The 14,965-nt window shown below is 48.6% G+C and overlaps 1 protein-coding gene across 1 annotated transcript in view; it reads right to left on the reverse strand.

The window, feature by feature from the left end:
* Positions 1–10,121, reverse strand: part of Esyt3 (extended synaptotagmin 3) — a 44,086-nt gene extending 33,965 nt beyond the window's left edge. The window contains exon 1 of the mRNA XM_021207972.2: positions 9,765–10,121. Coding sequence (XP_021063631.1) covers positions 9,765–10,103 — 339 coding nt within the window. The 5' untranslated portion in view covers positions 10,104–10,121. The remainder of the gene's footprint in view (positions 1–9,764) is intronic.
* Between the last annotated feature and the right edge of the window lie 4,844 nt (positions 10,122–14,965).

Here is a 14,965-nt window from a genome sequence, read left to right on the forward strand (position 1 = left end):
TGTGTGTGTGTGTGTGTGTGTGTGTTTGCCTGAATGCATATATGTACGAATGGAGAACAGACAAGGCATTGAGTCCCTTGGAACTAGAGTTGCAGATGGTGTGAGCTGCCAATGTGGGTGCTGGTCACCAAATTAGGGTCTTCTGCCAGAGCAGTAAGTAACTCTTAACCACTGAGCCATTTCCTCCACCCCCACCTTATTTTCTGAGGCAAGGTCTCTCCCTCGACCTGGGGCTCACCATTTGACAAGCCTGGCTACCCAGTGAATTTCAGAGGTCTACTGCCCCATACCCTATCACTGGGGTAACAGACATACGTGTGGCCACACTCAGTGCTTATGTGGGTGCTACGGGTCTGAGTTCAGGTTCTCATGCTCGCATAGGAAGCACTCTCCCAACCCCTAAGCGGGTATCCAGGAGACCTTAGTGATAGTGGAAGTTGCCAGAAAGGTCGGTGAGCTAGACATGTTTGACAGTACCTAGAGGTTAAAATAATTATCTTCTTGCTCATCAGACTAATAAAGGCCTGAAAATAATAGCCACTGAGGCTGGTGAGTGGACAATGACCTGGACAAAAGTCTCTTTCAGTGTCTGTAAGCTTGAAGTGGAGCTAGTGTCAAACTGTCTTCTACATATTTACTTTTCCCCTCATACATTAGTAAGACTCTCAACCCTCATCAGAGAAACTTCTTGCAGTGAAGAGCAGTTAAAGAGCAGAGACTCACAACTGGTCCAAGTGCCGAGAGTAAGTAGAGCGCTAACCTTAAGTGGGCCATCCATGCCCCCAAGATCAGGGAACATCACAGAAGAAAGGGCAAGAAGATCATAGAGTCTGTGGTTGCAGAGAACCTGCTGCAAAACAGGGTCTTTGGGGCCTGGCAGAACCATTGCACTCATGAATGTGGAGCCCCTGTGGTTGCCTGAATAAGATCTGCGCAAGATCAAGCCAGTCAAAGCTTCCGCATGGACGGGGAAGTGGTCACAAATCCCACCCCTAGCTGAAGAGCTACTGGTCGTTGAAAGCTGCTGGAATAGGCCGTTAGTTCACTTCAGGGTACAGCCTTGCTCTGCCAGTGGATGGTCCTACAACCAGGCACATACAGGCAGCACTAGCATGATCATCTTATGATCATGGGATGTCTGTAACACAATCTCACACCAAAGGTTCAGGAAACACTGTAAAAGGTGGGCCAGAAAGACTGGAAGAGCCTAGGGACAAGGACTGCTTCGTGTTAGTTTCTTCTGGACAGGACAGGGCTGTTGTTCCCATATTCTCAGAAATATGACTGCCTGCATGAGACCCATAAGGACTATATCAATCGACAAGCAAACATGGATGCAGCAAAAGTTCACAAGGCCCCAACCTTAGATGGAGAGGTAGAGGCAGTCAATGGCTGCCAAGGAAGGGAGAGCCAGTTTTGTGTTATTCCTTTTTTAAAGAATGATATCCTGATCCTAAGGCGTTTGCCTTAAACACGTACAAATAAGGGCAATATTATCTGGGCTCATAGGATATGTGTATATAACAAAAATAAATATAGACAAAGACGTTATGCATTCAAGAGGAGGTGTTGAGTGGAGGGAGACATGGGAGAAGTTGGATGGGGAAAGAAAAAGGATGGAAAAATGCAAAATACAATGTGATGATATATAAAATGATCAAAAAAAAAAAAGAAATCATCTGGTTGGGAGGGGTGCATGTTGGGGGAAGTTGGTCAGGGAGGAGTTAAAGTGGGAAGGAGATATGAGAAAATATATTGTTCATATGTATGAAATTCTCAAAAGAACAAGTAAAAACGTATTTAAAATGATTACAAACTTTGATAGGAGTCTACACTAGGGAACTGAGGAAAAACGACTAAGATCAATACAGCAGTTATAGTATCATTAGCTCAGAGGACTTTTATTTTTTATCTACTATTGTGTTTCCAGATTTTTAAATTTTATATGTGTTTTACATGCAAGTATGTCTGTGCATCATGTGTGCGTCTGGTGCCTTCAGAGTTGAAAGAGGGAATTAAAGTCCCTGAAACTGGAGTTACAGACAGCTGTGGGCTGATATATGGGTGCTGGGAATTAAACCCAGGTCTTGTGGAAGAGCAGTCAATGCTCTTAACTGCTGAGCCATCTCTCCAGCCCAACAGGTTTTTAACTGAGGGCTGCTGTGTGCTGAGCCCCCCAAGTCAGGAGCAGAGAGGACAGAAATGAAGCAGCAGCCTTGCCTTGGGAGAGCATTCCGTTTGGAGGAAAGTCAAATGCACAGGGGAAGGGACAAGACAGTTTGGGAGCATAAGGGGTAAGTGCTCTGTGGGAGCCTGAGCCCAAGGAGCTTCCCAGAGGGTACGATGTAGGAGACTCAGACTGGTAGATCAGAGGGAGAAACTCCAGACAGACCTAGGAACCTTAGCTGGCCATATGGGGAAAATATGAAAATACACCGTCATTAGTAAATTAACAGTCAAGTAACTGACCGTATAGTCATATCATAGAAAGCATAGCTGCTACTAGTGTTCTCAGAGAACGTTTGTAGTAGGCTAAGACTATACAAACACTAATGATGCTGGAGAGGTGGCTTTGCAGTTAAGAGCACTGGCTGCGCTTGCAGAGAACTCACATGGTGGCTCACAACTACTATAGCTATAGTTCCAGGGGATCCAACACACTCTATGGTATCCAAGGGCATCATCAGGCATGCATATGATGCACAGACATACATGCAAGCAAACAGTCATGCCCATAAAATAGAAGTGAATCTTCGTTTAAAAGAATATTAAAAAGGAAAGGGTATAAGTTCATTGGCTTTTAACTTTCACATATGGCCCGTGCACAGAAGCATACTCAAGTAGAACCCTGTGTGGAGGACCCATGTGCCTTCTAAGTCTACTTTTGTACCTTCTGTCCAAGGGGAATACATTTACACTCATAGGTAAGAGGGGCAGGTTTTGAGCTAGTTTATAACCATATATTCAAAAGAAAACGCAAACAATAACAATGGCAAGGAAATGCTTTCTTTAAAAGGTGTTCAGCGTCCTTAGCCACTGGGAAAGGCAAATTAAAACTACCTCAATCGAGATGCCACTTTCTGCTACTCAGATGACCGTTATCAAGAAACCAAGTGACAAATGCTGATACCAGAGGACGTGGGGAAAGAGGAAGCCTTATTCACTGCTGTCGGGGTGTAAACTTGTGCAGCTACTATGGAAACCAGGGTGTGGGGGTGGAATTCCTAGTGATGTGAAGAACCTCTCTTTGGCCTACACCACAAGGCCTCCAAGTTGGCAGACCCAGAAACTCTTTGCCCATCTGTGTACTGCTTCACTGTTCACAACAGCTGGGAACTGGAATTAGCAAGAAGAACAGACAGAGAAAACGTGGTCCAAATGTATATACACAGCCATAAAGACAGACAAAACCAAGGCCGTTGCAGGAGAATAGCGGAAAATTTTGTGTTACATGAAACAAGCCAGAATAAGGTAACTACCACCGCTTCCTTCACATGTGCAGTCTAGACTTAAAATTACACATAGGGCATATGTACATGTATAGATTTGCATATGAGGTCATGAAACCAGAAAGGGGATCATGGGGGGAGGGATATGAAGGGAGTTGGTAGGGGGTGGGAAGGAGAAAAGAGGGGAGTAATAGAATACATGTGATGTGAAAAAAGGGGTACCAGGGGAGGTAAGGGAACTAATGAGAGGGGAAGAGGACACCATGGGGGGGAGGGGCAGCTGAAGGGGGGAGACATGAGAATAAAGTATAATGATATACATATATGAGAAGGCCACAATGTATTCCAATGACATTTTGAAAAAAAATTGAAGGGGAATTTTTTTAATTAAAAATAATTTAATAAATAAATAAAATAAATAAACGTGTGCAAAGGGACAGGTGACAGATTATGGGATTTTGAAATGGTCCAGAGCAGTTCCTTGGTTTCAAGGATACATGATATAAGGATACATGTAGGGTAGGAGTAGCCTTGTCTTCCTGAAGAGTGTGTAAAACCCGTGAGACTACAGAGAGTCAAGTCTCATATAGTCAGTTGGAGCACAGGGTGTGTCAAAAAAAAAAAGTTGCTTTGTCCCTATAACAGGTCGAATTGGGGTGCAGGATGGGACAACCTGCCTAGGTATTTATTTATCAGGGAGGTGGTAGAAAAAGGAAGTCCTGCTTCCGGTACCTATGAGCAGCTCTGTACTAAAACTCAACGTTCCCAGAGATCAGGAAGCCATGGGGTTCAGCGGGAAGAAGGAACATGCTACAGTTTGGATATGAAGTGTCCCTGCAAAGGCTTAGTCTCCAGTGTGGCCGAGTTCAGAGGCAGGGCTTTGAGGAAGTGGCTGGATCACCAGGGCTCTGACATCATGAACCCGATTAGTCCCTGGTAGAGTCACAACTCAACGGCATTGCTGGGAGATGAGGGAAACATGAGGAAATGGGACCTGACTGGAGGAAACAGATCACTGGAGGCATGCGTTGAAGTTTATGTATTGTCCCACCCCTTCCTCGCCACGTGCAGTCTATGTCACACTCATGCTGCCAAAATGGACTCCTGACCTTTAGCCTGAATTTTGTGGATCTGGCCAACTTTGGCCAGAAATCACTGAGTTAGTGAGACAAATCAATCAACCCTTCCTCTAGAAGCTGTTCCTCTAAAGGTATTTGCCGAAGTGTTAAAACTATCACAGAAAGGCAGGCTAGGTCCCCAGACCCTGGTCACCAACCAATACAGCTAGGCGGTGGTCCTCATGTTGTGACCCTCACAATTCTTCAGGAAGAAGCTCATCCTTCCCTAAGTCACCAGGGACGTTGCGACAGAAGTGCCACCTCTGCTTGCTTCTGAGATGTTCCACAAGAGAGGAAGCTAGCAACTGGCTTCCATTCCTTTCTGTGCAGCGGGGAGGGGCCTGCAGCACAGGAGGGCAGCGGTTGTCCCCACCCACAACACTAATCTGCATCTACCATGTGACCTCCGGGTCACTCAGGCCTTCCCTTACAGGAGAGGTTGCTCCAGATACTCCTGTCTAAGCGTGAATCAGAACTTCTAAATGAAGCCACAGGCAATCTCGGGTGAATTTGAATTTTGTGAGATATTGTTCTAGAATCTGCATCACTTACCAAACCTGTGGAAAGTTTTGGGCCAAGTCTCCCATCCTTACCAGAGTTCTCAACTTCACGTCATGGTACCTCTCCTTCTAGGAAGGTTTCCTGGGCTGCTACCTGCTTTAGATCCCGCCCAGAAGCTGCACAACATCTCGGACCTCTGACACATCTTGAAATAGACTGTTCTCTTGGGCGGGCCTTTGCGCCCACTCTTCTCGATGGTTCCTCCAGGGCAGCGACCATGGGACACTCATGTCTGTGGCTCATCCTGCAGAACCGTGCCTCACACATTGCAAGCCCTCTATAAATGTTTGGTGACTGAGCAGAGGATGAACACACAGATGCCTAAAATCCCTGTGCTGGGCTTGGAGGAACAAGACACCTACGCTCTGTCATACTTATTACCCAATCCCCTTCTAGAACACTGTAAGTCCATGAAGCATCACCAAGACACGGGAAACACAGAGGACATGACTTAGCCTCCTCTTCTTTCCTGAGGCTAAGCCCAACTCTAAATTGACTTGTATGCCGCTTAGAGCTGTGAGCACCTCAAGATACGAAATTCTCCTTGGCCCCACATGGCCATCAACTGCTTCGATGGTCCGGCATCAAACTTTGTGAACTCATTGGAGAGTGCACAGGCTCACTGCACTAACTTGCTCTAATAACAGAACCATCAGTGAGGACAGACCAGGAATCGTGGGTTCTAGAAGGGCTGCTGTGTCCTCCCACATTAAGAATGGCTAGCAGGCAGGTGGCGGTGGTGGCACACACCTTTAATCCCAACACTGGGGAGGCAGAGGCAGGCGGATTTCTGAGTTCGAGGCCAGCCTGGTCTACAGAGCAAGAATGGCTAACAGGGATGCAGACTAGGGATAACCCAGGGCTGCTGCTGCTGCCTCCACACAGCTATCATTTTGAGTGGGTGGGTCACCTCCCTGGCTCTTGTGTCGGCATCCCCAGTCACGTGGAGGGTAAGTAAGAAAGGTTAGGGAATAGGTCTTGGGCGGGGTGAAAGCAGAGAAAAGCTGACTTAGAGTTAGTTTATGGCTAGAAGGATTCTCCAGATGAGCTTCCCCTATCAATTCATTATTTTCAGAGAGGTTCAGAAGCCCTGAACCTGGTCTACCCTGGCGAATGCTCAGGGATGCTCCTGTCTACCTCTCCTCCCCATCAGCACCACCCTCCAGCAGTTCCCCAAGGGTTAACTGTCCCCAACAAGGCTGCCAGTTGATTGCTATCAGCTGGCAGTAACATGCTGGGCTAGGCTTGGAACCACAGGCAGACAGACTGCCAATGTCTTCCACAGTTCTTTCCACTCTCTACCCTGCCCCCGGCTATTTGCCTACCAACTGGCTCTTGTCCCTCATACTCTCCATCAGATCAGGAGCCAGGGAAGGCAGTCACCAGTCTTCACTCTTTACCAAGGCAGGGCCAAAGTAAACACCTGATAAATAGGGTATTATTATCATCAATGGATGGTTCACTGGATGTCCTGGAAATGGGCAGACTGGTGAAAGCTCACACCTATGCTAAGGAGGTGGCTGAGGCAGGGAAGCAACAGATGCTGACCCCATGGACAGTCTCGAGGTCAGAGCAAGAAGGTCCCACTCTGATGGCCAGGAGATGAATACTCATCATGGTTCTGAAGCCAGCATCCCAGAAACCACAGAGCAAGCCCTGCAAGAGCCAGGAGGAATGAGGTTCCCAGAGGCTCTCTGTGCACCCCTCCCACCTGCTCCACTCTCTGTGGTTAACCAGCTTCAGAAGGATACGTGTGCTACTGGGACACTTGCTCATTAGTTTAACATTGGGGAAAGGTCCTCAGGAGGCTTAGAAAACTGAGGATCATAAAGCAACAACTTTTACTGGACACCCACTGGTGGTTGGCTCTGAACAAGTGCTTTGGCTTGTTGGTATTGTTGAGATGGGGTCTCGTGTGTTCTGGTATGGCCTCAAATTTGCTGTGTAGTTAAAGCTGGCCTTGAACTCGTGATCCTCTTGCCTCTATTTCTAGAACGCTCGGACTCTTCAGGCATTGTCTCACTCTGAACTTGGGGTTTCAGATATCTGCCTCATTACAGCCAGCACGTGGAAGCAGAACTTCAGGGTTAAGCCAATCGTGTTGAGGGCTCTCTCCTTTTTGTGTTAATCTCCACACTGCAGCCAGGGCTCCCTCACTCCTTGGGTTTGTAAGTCCTATATGTTCCTACTCAGAGGTAGGAAAAGAGAGGAAATGAACAGAGCATTCAACCACGAGGGCCCCAGCTTTCCCACCTCGTCCTGCATGAGACTGGTCCAAAGGCCGCATTTACACCAAGCTGTGTATCATTCCCAAGGGTTCATGGGAAAGCAACCTCTCTAGATTTGTTTCTGAGAAGCCCCAGGCATTCTGTCAGCCAGCTCTCTACACCAAGAAGTACCCAAGAAGACCCCTAGGCTCCGCCCTCACTCTACAGACCACAGGCAGCTATAATCTCTCCAGCTGCTCCTCATCGCCTCCTGCCACGCCCACTACGGCCAGGTTCAGTAATTTTCTCAGCTGGGTTCTCTACCCCTTTCATTCCCCACTCCTCCCCTTCTGTGGGGTCTTTCAAAGTCTTGCACTGGCACCTTACAAGGACTACGACCTTCAGAATCTGCCCCGTCTCCCCAGTGCTTGCCTCCTCTTGGCCCTGGCCATCAACCCTGACCATGTTAGACAGGCTAAGCACATCTTCTCAGGGTACCCAGTCCATTCCTCTAGGCTGTGCCTCTCTAGGTCCACAGAGCCTGGCCTAGCATCACCACCTTAAATCCCAAAGCTTACCTAGATCCTCAGAATCAGCCAACCACAGCAGCCAAGAGTCTGGAAAACCTAGGCTGAGATAAGACCCTCTTGAGGGCAGATGTCTGTGGTCTAGGGGACAACCTGATGTGAAAATCAGTAAGGTGTCCACTGTAAGCCTCTGACCCCCTGATTAGAACCTAAGCAAGTTCCTGCTTCTAATTTCCCCAGGACCTCCATGACAATTACCAACCATGCACCCATCTCTCACCTGAGGCTGGCATTCCTAAGAGATGCCGTCCTTCTCCTGTGTGTTCCACGGCCAGCTGGTTCAGACCTGTCTCCATGGCTTCTACTCTAGGAACGTACCCACTAAAGTTCTACCGTGTGTACCCTTATCCGCAAGCATTTGGCCCCCTCAGCCCAAATACATAATATACTCCTGTCTACAAAGCTTTAGTGCTGAGTCACACATTAGTGCTATGGGATAAACTGAACCTTCTCTCCCAAAATGCACGTTCTGTGTCCCAGTACCTCAGAATGTGACTGCATTTAGAGAACGTCTCGACAGATCTAATTAAGTTTAAATAAGCTCATTAGAATGAATTTGATGGATGACCTTGTATGCAAAATAAACACTTGGGCACAGGTACACAGAGGGAAGTCAGAAGTTACCCGCGGCAGCCGGGCGTGGTGGCGCATGCCTTTGATCCCAGCACTCGGGAGGCAGAGGCAGGCGGATTTCTGAGTTCGAGGTCGGCCTGGTCTACAAAGTGAGTTCCAGGACAGTCAGGGCTATACAGAGAAGCCCTGTCTTGAAAAACCAAAAAAAAAACAAACAAACCAACAAACAAACAAAAAACAAAAAAACAAAAACAAAAAAAAAAACAGAAGTTACCCGCGGGCAGAAGAGAGGCGAGCAGACTCAACAGAATGGACCCCTAGATATGGTGATCTTGAACTCATCACCTACAGACTACAGGACACTAAGTTTCTGTTGCCCAAACCACCATATCTGTGGTAATTTGCTGCAATGGCCTTAACAAACTACCTACAGGAAAGACTTAATTTCCAAATGAGATGAATAGGCCACGCGAACGTTTTCTTCTCAATCACAGACAAGTGTGATGCTCTTAGATTCAGCTGCGTTTTAGAGTTCAGGCCACACGCAAAACATGCAAGCCAGCCGAAATGAGGAGTCTGGGGGCCCTCCGCTTATCTCCCCTGGGAGTCGGAGGTACAGGATACTCAGGGAAGCAGAAGCCTCCAGCTCTAGGAGGCAGGTCTGTCACACACTAACCCTCTGAAATGGATTCGTTTGCTCAATGTTTGCGAAACATCCAATCCTAAGGACTGCCCAGCGTTCTTGTGCCCCACCCGAGGAATTAAACCAGGGGTACAGATTTTGTTTTTACGTGAACCAGGTGGGTTTCTCAGGACCAGGTGCATTTGAGAAACCATAGCCATGCCAACCGCCACCAAGAAGCGGGTTTGTTTGTCCCTGGACTGCGAGTGTGCACACGGCCCGCTCAAGCCCGTGGCATAAGAAGGAGAGGGAGAGGACAGTGGTCCACGCAGTATCCCGGCTTGCTCGGCGGGGCACTCCTGCCAGCTCTCGGCTGAAGGCGACCAGAGCTCTGTGCTCCTGTCACTGCTGTATGTGTCCATATACGTGTCACGCCCTTCGCTAGTTCTTAAATCAACAGGCGGGTGGAAGAAGCGCCCTCTGTTTCCTAAGCGAACAACTTTGCGGAGTCCTGGACGCCCAGTTTTGATCCTGGGTGTGTCCCACCTCCGACTCTTCTCTGAAGCCGGGCCCTTCACGTGAAGACCCGGGAGTGCGCCCCAGATCCCCTCTCGGAAACCCACAGCCCTCCACCCGGCCCGGCTCACCCAGGCTGGCAAATGCTGGCCCCGCAGCTCGCGGCTGATGAACTCGCGCTCGTGCTCCAGGAATTCGAAGGCGGCCTCCAGGCGCCCCAGCTTTCCGCGGCGGTTCCGGCGCCACCACATCCAGAGCAGGGCGCCAAGCAGCAGCCAAGTGACGCTGAGCCCCAGGTAGCCCGCCAGGTAGACCGGTGCCAGGTAGAAGAGGACGCGCGCCACAAAGTTGTAGAGCTCGGGCAGTAGCTGGCCCGACAGGCGCAGTTCGGGGTCCCGCGAGCGCTGGCCTCTCTCCTGGACGTCGGGACCGCCGGGCGCGCTCCGGGCGCAGGGCTCCTCCGGCTGCATCTCGCTGTCGCCGGCTTGTCCTCTCCAGAAGCTTCACCCCAGCTCAGGTTGGAGCACCCCCTATGCCTGCGCACATCTGTCCTCAAGGCACGAGGACTCCGCCGCCGCGCAGCTCCTGCTCCGCCAGCCTCTCCGAGCTCTGAGCTCGGGTTCTACCAGCCTCGGACTGCAGAGTCTGGGAATAAGGCCAGAGGGGTGGAGCTCTGTCAGGCAGGGAAATCCGGAAGTCTCCGCCACCAGGGGCGTGCCCAGGTGAAAGGGGGCGGGGTCAACCCGACGAGGCCTTGAGGGCATCCTGGGATCCCATTGTCTAGCATAAATGTCAATAGAAGGGGTGCAGTTGTCATTTGGAGTGAGCTAAGCACTACTCTTCACATCGACCCAACATCACCTAAAACCTGTTCCTTACACACGGTATCATCTGGACTTGTTGCGGGATGTCCTAGGCCAGCACTGGGGTGGACCTGACCCTAAGTCTGGGACCACTCCCAGCTGGTCCTTAAAGCCTTGCTTTTCTCTCTTATACTATTTGTTACTTAAGCCATCTGGACCCAGCCCCCAGCACAGTCAAACTGAACTTAGGGACCCTCTGTACCCCTCATCCTCAGCATCTTTTTTAAAACCCTCTCTGCAGGGGAGTCGGTCAGTGCCTTTCCCAGACTGGGAGCTTCCAGGAGACCGGTGATCTTCACTTGTAGTCATTTGCTCTCTCTTGGTGCGCCCAGAGAGGGCAAGTGACTTGTGGATGGAAAACAAAAGGGGAAGCCAGCCTTGAGGTGCTTCGGAATCTGTGAGCCTTCTGCTTTCCTGTCGCCCAGGCCGAACGATCAGACCAAGAGGAGCATGGCTCCATAAATTCAGACAGTGACTCACCTTGCGGATGGCACATATTGTAGGCGCCTATACAGGAGATCACGGAAATGGCCGGATGGTGAGACAGAGTCAAGAGAACAGGCCTGATTTGGAGTAATTTCATTCTCTTTCCACAACTGTTGAAAGGCTTAGCCCCATGAACATTCAGAAGATGAGTGCGTTCTCTTCCTCGCACTCTTCCCCACTTCCCATCTCTTCCTCCTCCCCTCTGGATAAAATTACTTGCTGCAAGAGGTTGGAGAGATGGCTCCTCAGTTAGAGCACGTACTGCTCAAGCAGAGGACACTAATTCAGGTCCCAGCACGTGCAAGAGGCTCACCAAGTTCATATATCTCCAGCTCCAGTGGGTAGCCTTGGGAACCACATTCATACATATAATTTTAAATTCAGATAAATCTCCAAAAACATATTTGTCAGAGTAAGGCTTTACAACAATCGGAATGTTCCTGGAGGTCAGAACACCTGAATCTCCCTCCTCTGCCCTTGGCCTTCTTGTTCTCAGGGTATCCTGGGATATCAACCACCAAGCCCCTCCTTCCAGTGCCTTTGAAGAGTCAACTGCATTCAAATCTTATTAAAGTTTCTGAAAAGTCCTACAGACAAAAGCTGGCAAACAGAATTTAACCCTATGTTTCTCTAATGATTTACTATGGATCCCATTCCTCAAGACACTTCTCTCTTGTTTGGTTCAACAGAAGCTAACATGAGGCTATGTGTCAGAGACCCAGAGCTGCCTCCAGCATGGTGAGACAAAAGGAACACTCAGGATACACAGATTGAGATCTTACCTGTTAGCTCTCTGCTCCTCAGCCATGTAGAATGCTGTCCCTTCCTGCCAGTGTGCAGCACTGCAGGAAGCTCCCCCGGGGAGAGGTCATCCCTCTGTCTTTCGTGCTCACAGGCCTACACCTCCTTACCACCTGACTCAGTGTGTTTGCACAGAGTGTGGAAGATGCACATGTGAGGGAGAGTTGCAAAGACAGTGGCTGGCTGTGAGTGCAATGGTCAATGTCCAACATGAGACGCGTGACATCCTTTGTGACTTTGCTGCCCCAGCAGGATTGTTCTCTCTGTTCCAGGACACACTAAGTTCACTCAGCATCAAAGCTTTCAGGTTCCTCTCTGCAGAATGGCCTCCTCCTTAGCCTTTCATAGAGTACATTAGAGGTGAGCATGTTACTTGATGGTTTCCATTCTACCAAACCCTGCTTATAACAACAACAAAACTGCTTTCCTAAGTTAACTGTAAGAGACTATTGAGACTATGACATTAAAATCTTACACACACACACACCCGAGGTCATGTTCCAGCTGAGAATGTGGCTGCTATCCCTTCTCCTCACCAGGAACTAGTTACAATGTCTCATGAAGGCTTTCTGGGGATCGACTGCAGCACACTCCAGGGAGAAACCTGCCTTCCAGGGCTTGTGCTGCACTCATTTGAGAGATCATCACACACCACACACCTGCTCTGCAGAGAACGGATGATGACTGGCTACTGTCACACTTGAACCACAGCCTCCTAGGGGCTAAAGTTCTAACCCTTGCTGAGGGAGAATGCTCCTGCTTGGAAAAATCCATTACACGTGAAATCATGTCAAAATCACGCCAGAACATGGCGAACTCTAAACCCAACGATTAGTGCCCTTTTAATGAAAGGGGCGTTTAGGGATGGGAAAAGACTCAGTCAGTACAGTGCCCACTGTATAGGCATAAGGACCTGCGTTTAGATTCGCAGCACTTATGTAAAAACAAGCAGCAGGGGTCTATAACCCCACCACTGGGGGTGGGCAGGCACAGGGAAGTAAAACCCAGGTGGCCTAGCCGAAATTATAAGTTACAGGTTCATCGAGAGAACCTGTCAAAAAGAAAAAAAATCCCAAAACCAAATAAATAAAATACGGTGAGAGTGCAGGGTAAGGTAGCACGCCTGATTTGTACAGTGAGTTCTGAACCAGCAGAGACACATTGAGACCCTATCTCAAAATACATACATATATACATACATACATACATACATACATACAACATAAGAAAGATGCAAATTCATGAAGGAAAACAACCAAACTGGACATTTGCTTCCACAGACACAGACAGACAGATGCACCAACACATACACGCTCACACAACTGCACACTACACACATGCATGTAAGCAAACAACTATACACCACACCACACACTAAACACACACACGGATACACACATACATGCACACATACATACATACATACATACATACATACATACATACATACATACATACAGAGAGAGGGGGGGGAAATCTGTACATAGAGATACAGAGGAAATGATGAAAGGGAAGCTATGTGGAAACTAAGGTTGGAACTGGAGTGACGTAGCTATAAACCAATGGATGGATGCTGGCAGTCAGCAGAAGATAAGAAAAATCTAAGAAAGAGGCTCTGGTTTCAGGCTACCAGGGTCTTAAAACAATATGTAAGACTCCTAAATTGTGTAACTTTGTAACATGGTCCTCCGAAAAGTGCACTGCCAGTTACCAACTGCCAGGGACTGGTCCAGGCATGGGAGAGTCTAGATGAACGGGATGGAGAAGATGCTGTCTCTAACAGATGACACACGGTGAGCAAGGTGAGAAGGACAACAAGGCCCGTGGTGTAAGACAAGCAGCAGAGGCTTCTGCCAGCGAGACTTGGACTCGGTTCCTCTTGGAGCTGGGATTTGAGTTGAGCATTAAATACAAAAGGCGAGAGTAAACACGTACAAACAATTCCACCATTTTAAAACCCTCAAATCTTCTCCCCCTTGGACACAAAGATAAATATCCACTGTTAGGTGCATGTCACATGTTAGCTTTGCGGTCCACATGTGGCCTACTGTCAACCTGAGTGTGACCCACCTTCATGTCTCAGTCAAGCCAGGGTACCAGCTTGACTCTGGAGCCGGCTGGAGAAGATCAGCCTGCACTTGAAGGGTTAAATCAAAGCTCAGGCACTCTGGACTCTGCAAACTGTGGAAAGGATCTGTGATTCTTGGCTCTTCCACTTCCACATCCTTAAGATGGAAATTATTAGAAGGCTTGAGTCATCTGGTGGCTGTGTGGGACGAGTCAGCCACACTGTATGTAAAGCACACTTGGCGTACCGGCCCAGCTGAGCAAGGCGCCAGGGGGAGATTTCCTTTTGTGTGTATTGTTTGATTTTAAAACAGGAATGCATTTGCGCACAAATTTCACAAGTTCTCAGCTGAGTTAAAATGCACAAAATACAATATTTCCCCATTTAACCATTTTTACCTGTTTTCTTCGAGATAGTTTTCGGCAGCTCTCTGTCCAACCTTAAACTTCTCTCATAGCGGAAGATGAATTTGAATTCCTGATCCTTTCATTTCTACCTCCGATGGCTGGATTACAGGAGTGCACCACCACAATCAGCATATGCTGTGCTTGCGGGAGGGGGGAAGTGGGTGCCAGATCTAGGCCTATGTGTGCGAGATCCTCACCCTCAGCCTTTAACATGGCTTTACCTGGTGTGTGGGGCATTGGTGCTATGGTACAGTCATAAGCAGCGCCCAATCTCCACCATCTCTTCATCTTGCAAACCTAAAACTTTGTACCCATTGCATATATGAATCCTCATCTAGACCCTTGGCCAGCTCCTGGTATTAGGCACTCTCTGTCTTTAGGACTCTCACTGGGCCAGCAGCCATACAGTGCATGATTTCTCCTGTGATTGTCCCGTCTTGGTTAGTTACAGTACCGTGTGTCCAGACATCCCTGATACCCTGTTTTCTGTTTTGAGATGGGATTTGACTCTATAGCCCAGGCTGCCTAAAACTCCTGGATTTAAGACATCCTCCTAGCTGGGCGTGGTGGTGTATGCCTTTAATCCCAGCACTCGGAAGCCAGAGGCAGGCAGATTTCTGAGTTCAAGGACATCCTGGTCTACAAAGTGAGTTCCAGGACAGTCAGGGCTATACAGAGAAACCCTGTCTCGAAAAACCAAAAAAAAA

Source organism: Mus pahari, chromosome 10 (assembly GCF_900095145.1).
Source record: "Mus pahari chromosome 10, PAHARI_EIJ_v1.1, whole genome shotgun sequence".
Taxonomy (NCBI): Eukaryota; Metazoa; Chordata; class Mammalia; order Rodentia; family Muridae; genus Mus; species Mus pahari.